This window comes from Rhamphochromis sp. 'chilingali' (genome assembly GCF_963969265.1).
Source record: "Rhamphochromis sp. 'chilingali' genome assembly, chromosome: 1".
In the NCBI taxonomy this organism is placed as follows: domain Eukaryota; kingdom Metazoa; phylum Chordata; class Actinopteri; order Cichliformes; family Cichlidae; genus Rhamphochromis; species Rhamphochromis sp. 'chilingali'.
The window spans coordinates 39,702,494-39,725,049 of NC_137929.1; the positions used below are offsets into that span (position 1 = coordinate 39,702,494).

Sequence of the window (22,556 nt, forward strand, 5' to 3'; positions counted from 1 at the left end):
TGTTGTTGTTGTTGTATAATGATATGTATTGGGTGTTAAAATTAAAACCTTTTCATTGCAAAAGTGACATTAAAAGCAGCAACACTGACCAAGAGAGCTGTTCTCTATATTGTGAAAGTGTAGGCTATACTGGTTGTGGGGTTTGCACATATAGACGCGGATAACAAAAAAAACAGCCCAAGAGGAGATTTCTAGATAAAAAGTAACCAATGGGAGATTCTCCTGATAGAGACAGAGTTGGCCACTTGACAGCAGCATACAGACAACAGTGATGTGCACAGTTTCCACAGGCAGTAATGAAACGTAAACCCCAATGATAGACAGTGGCGAACCTCTTTAGGCACTTGTCTGGGGAATTCATAAAGATGGTGTCCATACACCTACATCTTAGTCCACCGAGACTCTTACTTCACTCCATGTGTCTCTGGGTGTGTTTAAAAATATATATGTGTCTGAAAAGTGTTTTGTTTTTTTCTCGCAGTTGTATGTCACATAGTTTGGGAGACAAGGTTTACCACACACAGTCCCAATATTTCAAAACAGGGAAATGTTGGCTGCAGCGAATCAGATCAGTCAGGACAGACCAGGCAGGTCAGCATGGTCATATATCCTCTTTACATGTAATTTCTCTGAGCAGGCTGCATAGAAATGAGCTTTATCTTGATGATGGGTAGTTCACTTCCTCCTGTGTTAAGTCCCCACAGAACCCTAACTTCTGCTTAAGGCATATACTATTATAGGCCTCATCGTGCAAGCACAGACTGAAGCCCTGCAGAGGAAATAAGAAAATAAGCATATTTTCATCTCCACAGTGTGCAGAGGAAAACAGCACTTAGCAGCAGTGTTGAAATATTTCACAACTTATTGGACAAAGCTCCACCAGTGTTCCTCCAGACCAAAATCATTTCCTTATTGTAAAGAAATCTCCAGCTCAGCAAGGAAAAGACTTGATCAGGAGAGGGGAACTCGAACACATTTGTCTTTAATTAATTGTTTATTCATTTTGTGCAATATAATTTTTGCGGACTGTGTAACATGTATACATACAGTATATACAGACAGGGTGCTGCAGTGGTACTAAGAAACTGAGTCATAACAGAGATGGTGGTTTATTTAAATGTTTAAATGGACTCTGCAGTTCATTATCTGGATCCATGTTCTCCTCTATTCTGGGGTGAATAAAGTTTAGGACAACACTCTGTTAAGTGCAACATATCTGAGGCAGGATGTGGTTATGTTCTTCCTGCAGAAATGTTATTAGAAAAGGACTCTAATCTCTCATCTTATCTTCACATCTAGCTTAGATACAGTTGTTTGTAGCAGTAAATGCAGGGTTTGTACTGTTAATGCAAAGTAGGACTGACTACCAATAATAAGGGCCCAGTATTGATAATGTTTAATGTAAGTAGGAATTTGTATTTATTTAGGCTGCTTTCTGTGACCTAAAAATGTTGTTATAGCAAAATAGGCAATGCTGTTGTACATCTTAACTGTTTTTTTAACTAAGTTTAATTGAGTTTTAATGTGTTTTAATGGATTTTAAATAGTGTGCCTACTTTAATCTTGCTGCATATCATGCAAGTTTATGGCCGCTTGTTCTGCTTCTGTGTTGATTGAAACCTCCCCCCACTCTCCACCCTCTCAGTTTTTTTTCTGCACTTACTTGTGAAGCCACAGTTTGACAGACAAGAAGAGGAAACAGACGTTGTTCCTCTCCCCACAGCGATGTTTGGTGGTCTACTTTGTTATCGTAGCTACTTCGTTAAGAGCATTGTGCTACTTCTCTGGGTCTGCCTCTACTGTAAGTACACCTGTGCTTTCAGATCTTTCTCAGATGTGTGTCACAAATACAATTCTAATGTGTTGTATTTGTTTGCTTCATAAACTCTGATACATGCTTAGTTAGTACATCAGAAGTGCTTCAACTCTTGCGAAGTGACGTGTCTTCCTTGGAAGAGGCTTGCAGTGTATTTTGTGAGTTGTGTGAGTTTCTAAACCTGGTGTTACAAAATGTAGTGGTGACTTTAAAGCTATAATATCATGTGAACTTATGAACTTGAGAACTGGGTGCATTCATATAAAACATAAATATAAATAAGATTTTAATTTTTTTCAACACCTAAATATTCTTATTATGTTAGTTTTCTCCCGATTAAGTCTCATGTTCTTGTGCTATGTTTTAAAAGTGTTCTCCCTACTATTAGTATTTATAACTTAGTGAACATTGACCATGTTACATCTTGTATTTCTAAATTGGCAGTTTGGTTTGCATCTTTGCTACTTCAGATTTCCTCTTGCATCTGTTTAGAAGTCTAACAAAAGAAAGTCAAGGACTGATCAGCATTTCTGTTTCTATTGCGTCCTGATTTTCTTTATTTTTGTATTTCTTAAGTATTTTAAGTATATGATGCAAGTGTTATTTCTATTGTACACTTCTTATGCTTATGCATAACTTCTCATACAGTACAGTTCTATGTAGTAATTGATCTGACTGAAATGGGGGTGTGAACACATTTCAGAAGTCTTTTGTACAGACATAAATTGATCTGTGTTGATTCTCTTCTATTTAGAAACAAAAACAAAAGAAAAGAAAAAATACATGAAAAACATGTAGTGACTAGAAAAGACAAATAAACTCAGTATAGTAAAAAATAAAAATAAAAAAAAAGCTGTGAGTCAAATATGACACTAGCAACAGAAGCATTTCCTGAGTATCTCCACCAGTTGCAGCAACACTTGCCAAAAGTGATGAGCTCACAACACAGAGGGCAGCTGTAACCTTTGTCCACAAATTCTTTAATTGCACCATTTTTTATATCAAAATGCAGCAATTTTGGTTCACACAATTTTCACACAGACTATTCTTGTGTTGAAGTACTGATTATTACTATAAATAACCACTACTAACGAACAACTGCTTTCAGATGGTTTTCTCTTTGTCTGAGTATTTAGTTTTGTTATCTATTCATTTTTTATGAATTCACATTTCTATTCATCCTAAAATTACAAAATAATTACTCATCGTGTGTATATAGAGAAACAACAAACTATAAGCATTTATTGAGCAATAACATGTAATTATTTTTGCCATATTTAAATTTTAGCTATGCCGGGTCACTCATATTATAAATGTCAATTGACGTATGTCTTCAATCTGTAATGAGATTTTTTGTCTTTTTTTTTGTGTGTGTACAGTTTTATTATTTTTGCATTGGCAATCAATGTTTGCATACTAAAACTAGAGCATATGGTTGCAGGCAATTTGGTCTTTTTTTCTGACTGACTGACTGACTGACTGACTGACTGAACAGCAAAGTTTCATGAGCATTATACTCAGTTGTTTGTCTATGTATTTTTCAGATGTCGAGGCTTCCAGTGGAAAACACATGATTCACAAAAAAGTTGGAGATACTGTGGAGCTTTCGTCAGGCTTACCAACTGAAGGTGTGACTGTGGCAACATGGAAATATGGAGAAAACAAAGTCGCAGAGAAAGATAAGGGTGTTTCTAAAAAATCTCCATTTAAGGACAGATCAGAGCTGAACCTCACAGACTTTACTTTAACAGTGAGAAAACTGACTCTTCAAGATTCTGGTAATTTCACTTTTGTCTCAGAGGTGAATGATAAGCAAAGGCCTTCAGTCACCATCACTCTGCAAGTTCATGGTAAGAGACTTTTTTTTATAATTCATCTAATTATAAAGCATCCTAATGAAACACTTTTTTAAAAATTTCTTTCCTTTTTATTTCAATTTATTTGTGTGTGCTTTCTGTGCATTCTCAGCCACCTTAATGTATTAATGTTAAATAAGGATTTTGTATAATACTATTTTATATTATTTTGTATTTTGTATTTTTGTGACCAGCTGATATAGTAGTGAACAATAATTGTTTGGATTTAACGAAGTTTGTTGTCATTGGTAGGCCTAATTTTATATTATACATTTGCAGAACTGAACAAACATCTACTTTAATCTGTGATGCAAAAGGTGACCTGACACAGACTCTGTTTTTCCTTCTGTTTTCTCATTAGAGCCCATATCTAAACAGCCTGTCATAAAAATCAATTCTACCTGGATTTCCTCAAATGAATCATGTAAAGTTCTGCTGGAGTGCAGCACAACTGGTGATGTCAGCTACAAGTGGACTGTAGGAAAACAAACACTAACTGGTCCCAGGCAACAATACATCATCAGGGAGCAGGATGGAGAGACCAGTGTCACCTGCACAGTTTCCAATCATGTCAGTGAGAAGTCTGCATTTCAAACAGTGAAGTGCAGCAACAGCACACAACAAGAACCAGCAGAGCCTCCAAGAGATAAAGGACACATAACAAGTATATGATGCTTATTTATAATATATTGATACAATCCTCAGCTCCAACATGATCATAAGTATTGCAAAGCTGGGAAATGGTATAGCAGGATAAACAATTTATACAGTATTGAAGCCTGGAGAAACAGTTGCTCAAGTCCACTTTAAAAAATAGAAAGTCTGATTACTTGGAAGATGTTGAATGATGTTGAATATAGGGTTAGACATTGAAATTATAATTATATAATTATTATTATAATTATCATTCAAGTTTTGAAAACTACATATCTGCAAAAATTTTGTTGTCATTGATTTGGATATTTTCTTTAAAGTATTTTGGTTGTTTTTGTTTAATTCTAGGATGTTCCTAACATAATCAATGTCATCATTTGCAGAAAAAGACATTTTTCTTTTCGTGGGTGTAGCTGGTGGATGTTTGGTGCTTGTCACTATAGTCACTATAGTAGGAGTCTGTTGCTGCAGAAAAAGACATATTGGTAAGAAAGTCTTGAGTATGTCCATTTTTTTAGCTAACATTAAAATCACCTTAATAATGTCATATTTTCATAGTTTATTTGATGTTTTCCATTTATAACTAGGAAGTGACACAAATGACCTCACTGTGTACGCTGATATTGGTGAGCTTACAAATGATGATGTAAGTATGTTTATACACTTTGCACACATAAGGAAAAATATGTTTCTTTAAAGTTTTACTTTCAATGATTTTACCTGTCTCTGTCCACTCTCAGGGGACAGGGACCATGCAGCCTTGCTCAGTGTACGAAACCATTGATAACAGAGTCCCAGCAGTTAAACCTGGGGTAAGAGCAAAACTTTGTTTGAGATTCTGTAAGACTGAATTGTACTCTGTTATTAAGAAATATTTCAGGTGGCTACAATATACTTTTCCCTGCCTTATGGTGAATATATAGTACTCCACTTTTTATAGTTCACTTTTAATTTTTAGGAAATACTGGTTAATGTTAAAACAGACAAAGTAACTGTTGATTTGATGTCTTTGTTTTTCCCATCTTTTTGTCACACTTACAGCCTCAGACTGTCTATGACAAGATCCAGCTTAATCGTGTGAGGAAGGTTTCAGTGTCGCCCTACCAAGATGTGTCCTAGATGGAGCTTTGTTTGTCCATTATTTGTGTAAACATAAAAGAGGTGGAGTTAACCATTTTGCCTCTAACAACAATTATAAAATGGGCAGAATAAGGAAATACAAGGTTAATTTCCATCACTAGTGTGTGAATCTGTGTGTGAATGGGTGGATGACTGGATGTGTAAAGCGCTTTGGGGTCCAGGGACTAGTAAAGTGCTATACAAATACAGGCCATTTACCATTTAATTTGAAAACAAAAGAGGTAACATTTGATTACTACATTTAGTATGTAACTTTTATAATATTGGAAAAAAGTGTCTCTTTTTTCTTTGTGTTGATGTTGTAAGCTATATGAGGAAATTTCATTAACATTGTACATTTTGTAAAATACAGAGTATATTGTGATTTTTTCTTGTGATACATTTAATGGCATTAATGTGAATTATTTTCTTAATAATTATTTTGTTAAAAATAGTTCTACTAATAATTTCGTATCGCTATAAAACTATCTGCACAATATGGCATGCAGTGCTCATTCTACTACAATTATTTTCAGTCCCAAACAGGGGCGGACTGGGCATCTGTGGATTCTGGAGAATCACAGAACGGCCGGTACTCCAGGAAGGCCCACCACTCTCCACACATGCTTTCAAAACCTGCCCCCCCCCCCACACACACACACACACACACACACACTCACACTAATCTCTTTCACACTCCAGTGCTCTAGAGAGCAGCACTGCACCTCTAAGTTGGATTCCAGCTGCATTTGCTGTGACCGCCAGGCAAGGAGAAGAAGAAGTAGAGTAGTAGTAGTTTGGGCTGGGCCCAGTCAAAATCCAGGGCTGTTTTTTAGTCCCAATCCATCCCTGGTCCCAAACATTGAATCAACAGACATCTTTATTAACAAAGTGATAGTTAACAGTGACTCAGAGTTTTTGAACTATGACTATCCTCATTAACTCAGGATTAACGCTCCTTCATAGTATAGCTCTTAATTCTGCTGCCTGCCCCAGACTCCCCACCAGCCAAACACAACAAACTGTATCCTGCTAGTCAGAGCCGTTGAATGGAAGAGTCAGATCGTCTCCAGTCACTCCAATTGATCATTTATTTACAACAGTGGTGGATGATGGAGCCTAACCATAGTTCAGAAAGTTATCGATACACACTAGCTACACCACAGAGATATAACAGCACACAAGATTGAGATGTACTTTTTAAAGGGAAAATGTTAAAATTTAATTTGCCAGTAAGCACTGCCAAAACTATTTGAAGTCTCTGTGTATGATGTCACAGCCTGAATTCTGAACACCCAAGACTCTTACACACTGTCACTGGGTGATCCAAAGCATGCATAAGCATCAACTTTGTGGTGCCATGGAGCGGAGCACATAAAAGCATTCGATAAATATACACACAACTCTGTTTTGCAGAATTAAGGCAATAATGTAATATAACTGAAAGTAGTAATGTGTTGTGACCAATTTGCAACTGACTTCCTAGAGGGGATGGGTTACCCATTATGAGTACAACATCAAAGTAAAGAAAATCCAAGAGAATCAAATAGAAATGAATACATGATTTTGACAGCCTTGACAGTGGTCCAACATGATAACCTATACATAGAGGTATGTTTCTCATATCACATATAATGATTGTACCTTTATTTACTTTATTTATTTATTATCCAAAACAAATGTACCTGAGCTTATGTGAACTAACTTAAAATTGACGTACAAGAATGCAAATTTTCATGTGGTAAAAGACTTCAATTTGGAAAATAATTCAGAAGGAACATTCAGCGTAATTTTGCACAAAGTACTTGTAAACACAAATGAACACAGCATTTTAACAAACAAAAATACAGAGTGAGCTAAAATAATCTGTACAATACTGGGTTGCAACAATTATATCTTACACATGTACATACAGTAGCAAAAAAGAGACAGACAGAGATTCACATTTGAGAAACATATGTTTGAGATAATCTAAGAATTTTAAATGCCTATACAGTAATGGGTAATGATAGCCATATCTGAGTTATGACACTTGATTTTTGAACTTTATTAGTTAGACAACAGATGTATACATTATACTGTGTCCATCTTCTGAGGACTCTGTCAGAATGCATTCATTCAAATTTGATGGTTGTCTCCCATCTGTTTTCAGTCATGTTTTTGCACTCATTCAGGAATTCTTGTTGAGGCTGTTGTGACATTCTTGAATTATAACATATAATGAAGTAGAAAGAAATTTGGTTATTTGGTCATTGTCAGTAATGTGAAGCGCATATGGTAAAATCTAGGCAGAGCTGATTTTTCTGTCTGTGTTTAGACAACAGTACCTTGCAAGTGCTCAGTGCTACTGTGATACATAAAATATCCCAATAAAGCACACCTTCTTTTCTTTCCAGAATCAAAGTTTTGTCTGTAATCCAAATCGTAACTGAGTCATTTAACAAGTGCTTGAAATATGGGCCCGCCCCTGGGCCAATTGTAAGAGGGTAAATATGCGTGAGTTCACGTATGAGTTACCATGTGACTGAGCATTGCTACATTAGCTAATTAATTATATACCTTTCAGGTTTTCAAATGCAGATTTAATTTGTTCTATACTGAAACGCAAACAATATTGAGATTTACCGTTCACTGCTTTGATTAAAGGAAAGTACTCTTGTCATATTTTATCAGTGAAATCTACAACAAAAGCTGGTTTCCTCTTTTTAAACTCAAGAAATAATTAAGCATGAAAAAAAGAGTTGTGCATGCACATATATTTTAACACAATGAGTGGCTGTTCCCAAAATTTGAAGTAAATAAATCTTGTTTTAAACCTTTTTTTTTTTCAGCATAAAAATTAAATGAGGTGATTCTAGGTTCATACTTTTATGCAGAATATGCTGGTTGCAAATGTAGTCAACTCTTTCCAAATTTGTAACTTGTAAATTGTTCATTTCAATGGAATGAGTCGAGGGCTCAATCATGTTGACAAACATTTTCCAAAGTTAAAGAACAATTTGCAACAAAGGAGCTAAGAGGAGAAACCTGCACACATTGTTTCAGGATGTTAACAACTAAGAGGGAGTCACGCAGTTAAAGTGGCACTATTCAATAAAGACACTGAAACATCACCCTGCTGCTAGTATTTTGAGAAAAATGTCCACCAGTAGTTTTTAAAACTTCGTGTTCTACTGGAAAGCATACAAAGCATCCATGAATGCATATTTTCCACCTGACTTCACAATCTGCTTATTAGCTCACCTTGTTCTTCCTGCTCTTCTCCAGGCTCTCTGTTCTCCTCCTTGGTTTGAACTAGTAAATGATAAACGTATAATCTTAAATGAATATTTATAATGGCAGGTTGGGGATCCATTAATGTATACAGTATAACACACTTTTCAGTTATGTGAAATAATTATTAATTAATTTGGATGAAAAAAAGAGCAGCCTTAGTATTAACTCTTTGATTTTATGCTTGTGCATGTCAAATCTTACTTGTTTCTTTTTGCTCACTTGCTTTCTCATTGCTGTCTTCATTCTGATTTCTTTTCTGCTCTTCCTTGCTCAGTCTTTGGGCTGTCACTAAAATGTTAAATGCAACAGAAACAGAATTTACAAACTAATAAATGGTATAAACTGATTCATATTCATTTATAGGCATTCCAGTTGAATACCAGCTGCTGCTGGACATAGAGAGGCAACATCCTTTTGATTTGCTGTCTCCTGGATCTGAAGGTGTACTGTAAAAAAACAACGAAGAACAATTCAAAGAGATTAGAAATAGAAATCTTTAATTAACTAAAATAATGAAGTACATCTGCTCCTCGACTGGGAGCTAGCAATATACAAGCAGGCTAGTGGCTCTGAAAGCTAAAATTAACCAATAATCTCTATCTAGCCTAAATCAGCTAAGGTTTTTAATGCTGCTTGGAGAACTAGTACACCTATTGTGCCAGCTATGCTATTGAAGCTGTTTAGAGCAATATGAATCCTGTAAGCAGCTCCTCTTTATATCAATATGTTTAAAATCTCAACTGGCATTTTTAAGTGTGTTATTGGAAAGACGTTTGCATACCACCGAAGCACTTCAACCTTACAGTACTATCTAAATGCAAAACATATTGCAGCGAGCAAAGAAACTGTGAGAGCTGTTAGCGCTTTTTCTGGTAGTTAGTCATTCTAACTACCAGAAATCTCGAAGCACAGGCCGAGGGGGCGGTGTGGCAGCAATTTTTCACACCAGCCTATTAATTAATGAAAGACCAAGACAGACTTTTAATTCATTTGAAAGCCTGATGCTTAACATTGTCCACCCCAGCTGTAAAAATTTAGAAACCAGTCTTACTTGTTATCATCTATTGTCCACCTGGGCCTTACACAGAGTTTCCCTCTGATTTCTCATACTTTTTATCTGATTTTCTTCTCAGCTCAGATAAAATAATTATTGTGGGTGATTTTAACATCCATGTAGATGCTAAAAATGACAGCTTGTTATTAGACTCAATTGTCTTCTCTCAAAATGTAAAAGAACCCACCCACCACTTTAATCACACTCTAGATCTTGTTTTAACATATGGCATAGAAACTGAACATTTAACAGTGTTTCCTGAAAACCCTCTCCTGTCTGATCATTTCCTGATAACATTTACATTTACAATAATTGATTACACAGTGGTGGAGAGTAGACTTTATCAAAGTAGATGTCTTTCTGAAAGCGCTGTAACTAAGTTTAAGAATATAATCCACCCACTGTTATCATCTCCAATGCCCTGTACCAACACAGAGCAGGGCAGCTATCTGAACGCTACCCCAACAGAGGTCGATTATCTTGTTAATAATTTCACCTCCTCACTACGTACGACTCTGGATACTGTAGCTCCTGTGACCTCAGGCTGCTGAGGTCCCGAACAAATAGACTCAAGGACAGCTTTTACAACAGGGCAATAGCCCTGATCAATGTAAATAGCTGACCTGACTGGATACCTCCCTGGACTTTTTAGGGGGAGGTAACAATGTTTAAAACGATAACAATAATATTTATATTTATAACAAGGTGCAATAATAATTAATGTGCAATAATAACAGTGTGCAATACACATACACTTATTCTTCTTTTTTATACTAAGTTAATATACTGTGTTGTGTTGTTTGTTACGTTGTGATGTGTCATATCGTGTCGTGTTGTGTTATATGTAGTGCCGACGTAGGACAGTTTTTCCAATTTCATTGTACTACTGTACTATGTATGACTGTGCAATGACAATAAAGAGTTATCTTATCTTATCTTATCTTAAAACTAAGGTCTCTAATCAGAAGTACCTGACTCCGTGGTATAATTCTCAAACACGTACCCTAAAGCAGATGACTCGTAATCTGGAGAGGAAATGGCGTGTCACAAATCTAGAGGATCATCATTTAGCCTGGAGAAATAGTTTGCTGCTTTATAAGAAAGCCCTCCGCAAAGCCAGAACATCTTACTATTCATCACTGATTGAAGAAAATAAGAACAACCCCAGGTTTCTCTTCAGCACTGTAGCCAGGCTGACAAAAAGTCAGAGCTCTTTTGAGCCAACCATCCCTTTAACGTTAACTAGTAATGACTTCATGAACTTCTACACAAATAAAATTTTTATCATTAGAGAAAAAATTACCAATAATCATCCCACAGATGTAATATTATCTACAGCTACTCTTAGTACCATTGATGTTAAGTTAGACTCTTTTTCTCCAATTGATCTTTCTGAGTTAACTTCAATAATTACTTCCTCCAAACCATCAACGTGTCTTTTAGACCCCATTCCTACAAAACTGCTCAAAGAAGTCCTGCCATTAATTAATTCTTCGATCTTAAATATGATCAACCTATCTCTAATGATCGGCTATGTACCACAGGCCTTCAAGTTGGCTGTAGTTAAACCTTTACTCAAAAAGCATCTCTAGACCCAGCAGTCTTAGCTAATTATAGGCCAATCTCCAACCGTCCTTTCATATCAAAAGTGCTAGGACCAATTCTGTTTACATTATACATGCTTCCCTTAGGCAGCATCATTAGAAGACATAGCATACATTTTCACTGCTATGCTGATGACACCCAGCTCTATCTGTCCATGAAGCCAGATAACACACACCAATTAGTTAAACTGCAGGAATGTCTTAAAGACATAAAGACCTGGATGGCCGCTAACTTTCTGCTTCTTAATTCAGATCAAACTGAGGTTATTGTACTCGGCCCTGAAAATCTTAGAAATATGGTATCTAACCAGATTCTTACTCTGGATGGCATTACCTTGGCCTCCAGTAACGCTGTGAGGAACCTTGGAGTCATTTTTGACCAGGACATGTCCTTCAACGCACATATTAAACAAATATGTAAGACTGCTTTCTTCCATTTGTGCAACATCTCTAAAATTAGAAATATCCTGTCTCAGAGTGACGCTGAAAAACTAGTTCATGCATTTATTACTTCCAGGCTGGACGACTGTAATTCATTATTATCAGGATGTCCAAAAAACTCGCTGAAAAGCCTTCAGCTAATCCAAAATGCTGCAGCAAGAGTGCTGACAGGGACTAGAATGAGAGAGCATATTTCTCCTGTTTTGGCTTCCCTTCATTGGCTTCCTGTTAAATCCAGAATTGAATTCAAAATCCTGCTCCTCACATACAAGGTCTTAAATAATCAGGCCCCATCTTATCTTAATGACCTTGTAGTACCATATCACCCTATTAGAGCACTTCGCTCTCGCTCTGCAGGCCTACTTGTTGTTCCTAGAGTATTTAAAAGTAGAATGGGAGGGAGAGCCTTCAGTTTTCAGGCCCCTCTTCTGTGGAACCAGCTTCCAGTTTGGATTCGGGAGACAGACACTATCTCTACTTTTAAGATTAGGCTTAAAACTTTCCTTTTTGCTAAAGCATATAGTTAGGGCTGGACCAGGTGACCCTGAATCCTCCCTTAGTTATGCTGCAATAGATGTAGGCTGCCGGGGGATTCCCATGATGCATTGAGTTTTTCCTTTCCAGTCACCTTTCTCACTCACTATGTATTAACAGACCTCTCTGCATTGAATCATATCTGTTATTAACCTCTGTCTCTCTTCCACAGCATGTCTTTATCCTGTCTTCCTTCTCTCACCCCAACCGGTCGCAGCAGATGGCCCCGCCCCTCCCTGAGCCTGGTTCTGCCGGAGGTTTCTTCCTGTTAAAAGGGAGTTTTTCCTTCCCACTGTCGCCAAAGTGCTTGCTCATAGGGGGTCATATGATTGTTGGGTTTTTCTCTGTATCTATGAAGCGCCTTGAGGCGACTTTTGTTGTGATTTGGCGCTATATAAATAAAATTGAATTGAATTATTATCAGGATGTCCTAAAATCTCCCTGAAAAGCCTTCAGCTAATCCAAAATGCTGCAGCAAGAGTACTGACAGGGACTAGAAAGAGAGAGCATATTTCTCCTGTTTTGGCTTCCCTTCATTGGCTTCCTGTTATATCCAGAATTGAATTCAAAATCCTGCTCCTCACATACAAGGTCTTAAATAATCAGGCCCCATCTTATCTTAATGACCTATCACTAGGGCTGTGCTATATGACCAAAATCTCATATCCCTATATAAGAATTCTATCGTCCGATATCGATATAAATCACAAAAATGTAACATTTTCTGTAAATTCTGAGAATCTCGGGCAGCTCGACTTGCGGGAAGTGTTTCCAGCTGGGCGTTGCCTACCTGGAGTCGAATGTTTTAACTGATGCATGAAACTATACATTTTTAGACATAAGTAACGGCCGCCATTTTCTTTGTGAGTATTTATTACACGGCGTGCTACGGGTAAAAAGCTGTTCTAACGTTTGAGTCTAAGGTTTATTTTTTAGCACCTGGCGGCTCTTTTTTGCTTCTCATCCGTAAATAATCTGCTCTTTCACGTGATTCAGTTTATTTTGAAAAGTCTCAACAGGATCTTGACCTTTATTGTGAAAGGTTTATGTGGAACATAAACAAGCAGACATGCGATGCTGTTACCGTCGTTGTTGCTAACCACAACGCATAAAAACAGGCGTTTGTCCGTTGGTAGTTAGGTTATATTACATAAAAGAGAAAGAGAGAACTTTAAGAAATTAATATAGTCACTACAGTGACCATCAAAACGATGAAAAAATATTGCCGTAAACAGTTTATTTTGCGAAACCACGAAACAAACGATAGCGTAAAATGAAATGATAGACGTTTTTATATCGTCATCCGATATAAATCGTTATATCACAGCCCTACCTATCACCCTATTAGAGCACTTCGCTCTCGCTCTGCAGGCCTACTTGTTGTTCCTAGAGTATTTAAAAGTAGAATGGGAGGCAGAGCCTTCAGTTTTCAGGCCCCTCTTCTGTGGAACCAGCTTCCAGTTTGGATTCAGGAGACAAACACTATCTCTACTTTTAAGATTAGTCTTAAAACTTTCCTTTTTGCTAAAGCATATAGTTAGGGCTGGACCAGGTGACCCTGAATCCTTCCTTAGTTATGCTGCAATAGATGTAGGCTGCTGGGGGATTCCCATGATGCATTGAGTTTTTCCTTTCCAGTCACCTTTCTCACTCACTATGTATTAATAGACCTCTCTGCATTGAATCATATCTGTTATTAACCTCTGTCTCTCTTCCACAGCATGTCTTTATCCTGTCTTCCTTCTCTCACCCCAACCGGTCCCAGCAGATGGCTCCGCCCCTCCCTGAGCCTGGTTCTGCCGGAGGTTTCTTCCTGTTAAAAGGGAGTTTTTCCTTCCCACTGTCGCCAAAGTGCTTGCTCATAGGGGGTCATATGATTGTTGGGTTTTTCTCTGTATCTATGAAGCGCCTTGAGGCAACTTTTGCTGTGTTTTGTTGCTATATAAATAAAACTGGATTGAATTGAATTGAATCGCTACCAGTACCAGTTCGGCTGCCCAAACTTGATGAAATGATTTGCTTCAGGACCAAAAGTAGTAAGTCAACGTCGGACAAACTTACAAATTCTCTTGCAAAATGGATTGCTCTGGATTGTAGGCCACTATCAGAGGTAGAAGACAGGGGGTTAGAAAGTGTGCTACAGATTCAAATGAGTAAGTGTGTAACAGGTAGGGATGGGTACCGGTGTCGGTTCTGACATAAACGGTAGTAACCAGACCGAAAAGCAGCGCACATTTCGGTGCTTTATTTCGGTGCTTTTTTTTCCTGAGCTGTGATATACTTCTAGCCAATCATTTTACGTTTCCGAGAATAGTAGGCGGGGCCAGGTACGTACGTTCTTTTAGAGCAGAGCTCCAGATTAAAAATGCCCAAGGCAAAGCGATCAAAAGTCTGGCTCTACTTCACAGCAAAATATGCAAACTCAGCAGCCTGCAACAAGTGCTTTAAGCTGATACTGTGCAAAGGAGGTAACACCTCGAATCCGATGAAACACCTGGCGACGCATAGTGGGGTTTTTTCAAAGCCGAGAAATGGCAGCAGCAGCCGTTCTTCTCTGCGTGAGTAGCTTAATGTTGTTCGTGTGTAATTTATGTTGAGTAGGCTAACCACGTTATTACATTAATGCATGTAAGGTGAACTAGCAAACATCATCATAGCTACATGCGGCTGTCTTCTTGTTTGATGGCAGATACTCCCTTCACCCTGGCCAAAAAGGCTAAAATGACCAAAGAAAAAGTGGAAAACAGTTAAACATGAGAGGTTTTTGGACAAAGTTTGTGTTTTTTCCATTGTTTAAGCACTGCTTCCAGCCAAGAGTGATACCATATATGCCCCATAGCTGCAGAAAAGACTAACATTGTTATCTTTTTACAAAAAAACAGCTGAATATGAGAGGTTTTGGACCAATTTTGTGTTCTCCATTCTTTAAGCACCGGTTTGAGCACCGTTTGAGCACCGGCACCGTTTCAAAAGTACCGATTTGGCACCGGTATCGGATAAAACCTAAACGATACCCATCCCTAGTAACAGGGCCCTGAGTTTGTACAGAGCAGAATCCACCATCAGCAAGAAGGACTGCCTGCTGCAGTGGTGGTCCAATCGAACAGGGACCCATCCAAAGCTGTCTGTCCTAGCCCACAAGTATTTGATTAGTCCTGCCACTTCTCTCTCATGTGAGAGACTGTTCTTACTTGCAGGTCACAGAGTAACAAGAAAGAGAGCTTCCTTAAACTCAATATGAATAGGATAGTTTATCTAAGTAACTAGCTGAAAGAGACAAACAGTAAATAAGCATGGATGTATTGTGAGTCCAATGGATTTGCTTTTTTTGTACTAAAATGTTTGATGAGAACATTGTTTTAGCCTATTGTACAAAATAATGTGGCTAAGGTTACTCAGTTTAAAGCTGAAGCTGCTCAAATAACCTTTTATGTTTACACCTTGTTTTTTTCAGAAGAAAAAGTGCACTTTATGTTGATTTTTATTATTATTATTATTATTATTATTTAAAGAATACCATTTTGAAAATGTGCTTAAAGTACTTAAAATGGTACTTTATTTTTACATCTGCCCAATTTTGGCCAGGGATATTAGTTTTGTTTCTCTGTTTTGAATTGAAATGCAGTTTCAATGTTTTTTCCCATAAATTAAAAGACCTTGAGTTTATAAAATTCATGTCCATGTCTATTATTCTGTCGCCCACTAAAACCCTTTACAATGAAAAAGACATTTGCACTTTGGAGCAAATTTTCTTGTGCGATTAAATACGAAAGCTTCTAATTAATTAGATTAATTTTTTAATGAAGTCTCACCCTTAATTGTTTTCAAGCTAACTTCACTATATGCCTGTTTGCTCACCTTGGTCTTCCTGATTTTGTAAAGGCTCTCCAGCATTTTCAGTTCTTCTTTGCACTGACAAAAACAAGAAACACATTGAATTCAACTCATTTGATCCTGTCTCCAGTAGACACATTGGCAGGCTATAACATTAGAAGACAACAAGGGCTGACTAAGTTAAAACTCTTAAGGGGGGGCTCAACCCCCAATCATACTGTTATGGAGGTAAACACAGATGACACAAGAGCTCTTGATTCTCACTCCAACTTTATTCTGATTAACTGATTACTCCGTGTCCCACAACTCAGCAAGCACTTCCTGTACACTGGGTGTGAGAGGAGCCGACTAGTGGTCCATCACACTGTCATACATTCAGTGCCCTTTAATTATTATTAATGATATAAGCTGCTTGCAAATGTAGTCAACTCTTTTCACACGTGTAAACCTAATTTCAGCGAGGTACACATTTTACCCTCAAAAGCAACTTAAATAGTTGGATTATCTAGTGGAGTGTCTCAGAATGGACAGAATGGAATGAATAATCACAGATTTCACTGTAGGTGGACACTTTAGTTATCAAATCCAAGGCAATTGCTCAGTTGTGTTGACCAGAATTTTCCAAAGCAAGTAAAAGATCAAGATGCAGCAAATTAGGTAAGAGGAGAAACCTGCACACACTGTTTTAGTCTCTTAACCACAAAGAGTGAGTCAACCAAATCATCAGCAATGACCCTGTATGATCAGAACAATATGCAGTTTTTTTATGTTTTATGTAAAGTGTGTTATGAAATTACCTTCTTGTCTTCTTTGTACCAGAGCAACAGCATTCTGAGTTATTAATGACAAGTCACTCTGCAGGCTGTATGATTTCACTGTAACATGAAGAACACTGGACATTAAAACCCATCCCGTCTTCAGTCTTCAGTTGGCAGAATATAACATAGATTATTATTACACAGTTGCTATACTTATTTTTAGGGGTACCCGAGGACCCCAAAAGATCTAACCTCACATTATTTACACTGCTCTCTACTGCTCTGCACACAGAGGAGAAAACTGAATAAAATTTTTCTTCTGAGGGTGAGTTTTTTTCTATTACCTCGATAACGGTAAATCATATAAATTGTGATGCCACACATCCCAACAAGGAAAATGACCAAAATTACAATATTTCCAGCGCAGTACTGTGTCCCTGTTGTCGGTGAGTGTGGAGCCGTGCAATTTAAAACTATATGGAGAAAGCAAAAACATAATCAACAGAAATGTCTTGCATGGATGCTCAATCATCCAGTTAAGTAAATCCCAAAAAGTTGATTCTGTTCATCTGGACGTACTGTTTTCAGTGGGAGAACCTGAATGAAAATGGGAGATAAGAATACTACATCCAGATGAACAGAATCAACCTTTTGGGAATCATCAGAAGTGTGACTTATATTGTCTGATTTAATTTTCAATTTACAGTCTTTCAAGCTGTGGGTGCATCGATACCAACAATGATTACTTTTACAGATTTTTTTGTTTAATCTTCCTCTCAGCTATGCTTGTATGTTAAAGAAAGTGTCACATTCAACAACTTACCACAGATCTTACTCTCACACTTTGGTGTGACAGGTTTGGATGAAACACTCTCTGTGTCTCTGCTGGAGATGCAGGTAAAACTGGCAAAGTTCTCTTTGGTGTTGACAAATGCAAAAAGTTGTGCAGAACTGTCACTGGGATGACTCTTGTTGATGGTGAGCACACTGACTGGTTCAACACTCCAGGAGAGGTTAACACCCTCATCCAGAGAAGAGCAGTTCACCACCATTAAACAGCCACTTTCTACAGATGTACTCGTGACTATCTGGATGGATGGCTGCTGGAGCTTTTCTGCAAGGATGGAGAGTGAAAATGATAAATTCACACAAAGTAAGGACAAGCCTGTGTAGCTTAATTTAAACAGAGGCATATTTGATTGCAAACAGCAAAACTTGATAATTATGCAGCACAAATTAATTCTAAATAAAGGGAAAGTCTGTAATAGTTCATAAATGCTGCAATTCTTTAAAATAAGAGCAATAAGTGATGGGTGATTGAAACAGTGCAAAAAAATTCCAAATACAAGGGATTCCATTATTAACTTAGTATTATTTACAAACCACTTACGTTTCACTGTGAGTTTAATCTTATTTACTTTTTCTTCATCGTCAGTGTTGAGGTCTACAGAGTATTCTGTAGCATCATTTTCCTTCAGGTTGTGAATTGTTAGGTCACCTAAAGTATAAAATACATTGAAACAACATCAAGAAATAAAACTGCAATAAAAATGGTAAATGTATTTGTAAAGCACTTTACACTATATACAATCATCCACCCATCCACACACTGGTGATGGCAAGCTACAGCGTAGCCACAGCCGAGGCGAGGCTGCCGGACAATGGCGCCACTGGGCCCTCTGACCACCACCAGTAGGCAACGGGTGAAGACTGTGGGAGCCGGGGCTCGAACCGGCGCTCGAACCGGCAACCTTCCGATTACAAGACGAATGCCCAACTCTTGAGCCACGATCACCCCTGATAAATGTTACCTGATGTTGTGTTAAGACGGAGTCTCCCTGTGTACTGATGGAAACGTTCAGTGTTTGATATCCCATTGCGATAAGTGGCAATCCAAGTGGTGTTGGTGAGTATTGACCACTCAATTTTGATGAGATTCCATGATGGGTCGACTCCTGAGGGCAATGTGATGTTTTCTCCAAGGTACCCAAAGACGTCTTGAGTTGATTTAGCTGCTGCTGCTGTTTGTTCACATAATACTGCTGTAAGGCAAGCAAACAAACAAGAATGAATTTTAAACACATTGTCTCTCATGTTTACAAAATAAAAAAGGATGCAAAAGCCCTTCTCATAATACTCATGAACTTTGAGTTTCAAAAAGACATTTTAGACATTCTTAAAGGTTCTTTAGTAGGGATTTTTAAATATATGAATCAAAGAATTTAGTTTGTTTTCATTTGACCCATCCCCAAAATAAGCTCTTATCATAAAATGGCTAATGACAGCTGTCTAGCTCATAAATACATGATGGTCTACTTCATGATCAGAAGTGACTGAGAAAAATGATAAGCTGTTCCTCATTAAAAGAAAACAGGAATGTGAAACAATACAGGAAATGACAAGGGTGTGATGTTTTATGGTGTTTTTTAGTTAAATCACACTAGATTTGACACTAGATGTCTGCATTCTCATGTTTTGTTTTGTTTTAGCAGTATTTACAGCAGTTTCAGTGATGAGCTGGCATTATTGAACATGTATTGTTTTTTTCTTCTTTTTGGGTGAAACTGATAATCCTAATAATTCCATAATATATATAATAATAATATATTGACACAGAACTGTATTATTGCTTTTTTAAAAGAGTAAGCTAGGGTGGATATCAATACGGATGTAAAATATATGGTCTTTTACTGTAAACATCAAGACATTTCAAAAATCATGCTAAAAATGGTCAAGCTACTAGCACGCACAGTGGAAATATATTTTAGTGAACATAAAACATTTGAGGTTGCAGTCTCATTTTGCAAAAATATATAACATTGAGTTCTACAAGAAAAGCCGGAAATGAAGCCATGTGACAGCAGCCGTTAATCTAACTTCTTCCTTTTTCTTCTAAAATGAACGACAGTAAGTCATTCCGCTATGCTCACATTTCTTGGCATAAATCTAACAATAAAGACAAAATGTAGCATTTACATTCAAAATTTTAGGTAACTAATTTACAAGTTAAGTTTTGAACTTCTACCCAAGGAAACCAGTAAATCACTCATTTATATAACAACATGTTTGAAATATTTAGAGCCTTTTTTATCTTGAGCTCTGGCACATCTGTAGATGCTAAACAGCTTCACATAATGTACACAGGACATACCTTTAAAGAACGAAATAATAATCATCCGTAGTCGCATGGTGGCTGATATGAAACTCACAGTCAAAGTGTTGTAACTTCCTAATTTTTTTTATGGCTCATTACATCCGGTTTCAGAGGCTGTGTCATCTGCCAGCTGCGAAAAACACCCAATCTATCAGCTGTGATAAATAAAATATGTAATAAACTGATGGGTTTGTATCTTGAACCCATCCGCTGGAACGTTGAAGGCAATATAATTACACCGCAAAGCAAGACACGAAGTAGGCAAACTTCTTCATGGTACTCGTGCACGGGAGAGAACCGGACAAACGCCGTTCCTTCACTTGACCCCAGTAGCTCTCGTCCGTTCTCCCGTACCACTGCCCTTTTATTGAGGTTACATGAATATGCATAAGTTCACTAACATGTGACGTCTACATACACACAAAGAGTACCTTGCCTGTGTGTGTGTGTGTGTGTGTGTGTGTGTGTGTGTGTGTGTGTGTGTGTGTGTGTGTGTGTGTGTGTGTGTGTGTGTGTGTGTGAGGTCAAGATGTGACCCTGTGAAGACTCCCCAAGGCTGGCGCCTAGAAGTCTAGCAGATTTATCTAAACAAAAGGCTCTTATACTTGAACAGATATACGTGTGCTTGCTATATCATAAATCAACAAGAAAAGATAAACTCTCCTAGGGAGTGTGATCTATGCCAGGACACTCTGTGTAGAGGAATGTACGCACCCCTTCTTTATGCTACACAGAGTTAATACAAACCTCTTTAGGATGAAACATTCTTTCAATCCACCAGTGATTATATACTTCTAAGCATATATGAGTAAATATTTCTAAGCATAAATGACAATCAACAATACAAAACCTATCATAAACAACATGATATTGCAAGGAATTTTTTGTGGATTTTTGTCAGAAGGGTTAATAAACATCTCAGTTCCAAAAACTCTGGCTTTTTTTGTTGGGTTACAGGGTTAACTTTGTCAAAACACTCATTTTTAATCATGTCCATCCTGGTCATGCCCAATGAAAATCTTAGCACTTCAGCTGTACTTTCCTGGAATACTGGAAAATCTTCTCTACCACATAGAGCCTGTCTCACTGTCTCTCTCAGCATTCTTCAACTTCCACCATTTAATCCTTACTTCTGCCTTTATTCTATTTCTCTATTATCATCTGTCTTTCTGTGTTTCTGTTCTTACAAACACACCCACCCAGCACCTCATTTCCTCTGTTCCCTTCATCTATATGTTCATTAAAGTCTGCTTCAATCATCACTCTCTCTTCTGGGGACACTCTTTACCATGGGGCAGGGATAGCTCAGTAGGTAAAGTGGTCACCCCATGATCGGAAGGTCGGCGGTTCGAATCCACTTAACGGCTACCCTGAGGTACCCCTGAGCAAGGTACCGTCCCTACACACTGCTCCCCGGGCGCCTGCTTAGTGGGCTGCCCACTGCTTCACTGAGTGAATGGGTCAAATGCAGAGAAAAAACAAGTAATTTCCCCATGGGGATCAATAAAGTATCCATTATTATTATTATATCATCCAGTTTACTACAGTTATAACATGTTCATCACTTTTATTCTAAATATTGCCTGTTATCAGAGTTAGCAACCTGTTTTTTTCCACATTTCACATTTTTATTTCAATTTTAAGAAAAACAACTGTGGTCTCATTTTCAATTGTATAGCATTCATATTTTGTATTCTTGTAGATTATTTTTTTCCATAGAATGGCAAATTCCAATTTACTTTAGCTACATGGAATCTCATGACTGTGGAAATTTTTCACCTCTTGTTAGGGCGCAATCGCACACTCGTACGTATTTCAGCATTACTTCCCTTTTTCAGTACCAAAAGTACAACAACAAAAAAACACCCACAACTCAAACATCTGATGACACACATGAGGTTTGACTGACATCATTTAATACTTTTTTTAAGACTAAATAGTCTTTTCTTAAGAGACAGTGATCTGTAGATACAAGTGTTAATTTCAGAGACAAGTGTTAATTTCAGTACAACAAAGTGACAGCAAAATAAAAAATAAATAAAATTACATTTAAAAAAAAGGAAACGCTCAAAATGTACACGTAAACTGCTCATCAGTGACATGACTCTCTGTAGTGTAAAAAAAAGACATCTTTGAATGACAAAAGACTTAAATCTTAGATTTAAATCAGCATCCTAATACCTCCCTTATTACTCAAGACAACCAGGCTCGGCTTAGTGTTATAGATTCATCTACTCATAACCAATGAAAGCTGACAGCCACATAGAGGCATAGCACAAGGCTAGATAATCTCTGGTTGCCCATGGTGGTGTAATGTCTGCACCACCTAAGCATAGGTGCATTTCTACTGCTTCAGTTTCAGAAATGCAACAATACGTGCTCTTTTTAAACACCATTTTATTTTCATCCTTTAATCTTCTCCAACTGAACAGGTTTCATAATAAAAGCACCCTGAA

The 22,556-nt window shown here is 37.5% G+C and overlaps 2 protein-coding genes across 4 annotated transcripts; one reads left to right on the plus strand and one right to left on the minus strand.

Annotated features, from left to right (window-relative positions):
• The first annotated feature begins 1,692 nt into the window (after positions 1-1,692).
• LOC308404197 (uncharacterized protein) lies at positions 1,693-6,086 on the plus strand. Its single transcript, XM_080894105.1, has 7 exons — positions 1,693-1,801; positions 3,361-3,666; positions 4,034-4,336; positions 4,710-4,811; positions 4,914-4,972; positions 5,067-5,138; positions 5,368-6,086. The coding sequence occupies exons 1-7, from the start codon at positions 1,726-1,728 to the stop codon at positions 5,443-5,445; spliced, it is 996 nt and encodes a 331-aa protein (XP_080750231.1). The 5' UTR covers positions 1,693-1,725; the 3' UTR covers positions 5,446-6,086.
• A 1,468-nt stretch (positions 6,087-7,554) lies between these two features.
• Positions 7,555-21,850, minus strand: LOC308404211 (uncharacterized protein). Of its 3 annotated transcripts, none has more exons than XM_080894141.1 (11): positions 20,098-21,850; positions 18,758-18,988; positions 18,337-18,444; positions 17,770-18,060; positions 17,291-17,419; positions 16,986-17,063; positions 16,213-16,266; positions 9,102-9,167; positions 8,941-9,009; positions 8,689-8,739; positions 7,555-7,647 (listed from the first exon to the last, which is right to left on the minus strand). In XM_080894141.1, the coding sequence occupies exons 1-11, from the start codon at positions 20,132-20,134 to the stop codon at positions 7,616-7,618; spliced, it is 1,146 nt and encodes a 381-aa protein (XP_080750267.1). In that variant the 5' UTR covers positions 20,135-21,850; the 3' UTR covers positions 7,555-7,615. The 3 variants fall into 3 exon arrangements, with proteins under 3 accessions (XP_080750267.1, XP_080750266.1, XP_080750268.1); XM_080894140.1 differs by having other exon boundaries at positions 8,923-9,009; XM_080894142.1 differs by lacking the exon at positions 17,291-17,419 and having other exon boundaries at positions 8,923-9,009.
• Positions 21,851-22,556: the final 706 nt, after the last annotated feature.

Excerpts from the sequence above, each read along its gene's own strand:
- LOC308404197 (XM_080894105.1), top strand. The coding sequence starts at position 1,726 with ATGTTTGGTGGTCTACTTTGTTATCGTAGCTACTTCGTTAAGAGCATT. Across the intron at positions 1,802-3,360 it reads TCTCTGGGTCTGCCTCTACT|ATGTCGAGGCTTCCAGTGGA; the intron begins GTAAGTACACCT and ends TGTATTTTTCAG. Across the intron at positions 5,139-5,367 it reads TCCCAGCAGTTAAACCTGGG|CCTCAGACTGTCTATGACAA; the intron begins GTAAGAGCAAAA and ends TCACACTTACAG.
- LOC308404211 (XM_080894140.1), bottom strand. The coding sequence starts at position 20,134 with ATGCGACTACGGATGATTATTATTTCGTTCTTTAAAG. Across the intron at positions 9,168-16,212 it reads ACAAAATCAGGAAGACCAAG|TACACCTTCAGATCCAGGAG; the intron begins GTGAGCAAACAG and ends GTTTTTTTACAG. Across the intron at positions 8,740-8,922 it reads AAGTGAGCAAAAAGAAACAA|TTCAAACCAAGGAGGAGAAC; the intron begins GTAAGATTTGAC and ends ATCATTTACTAG.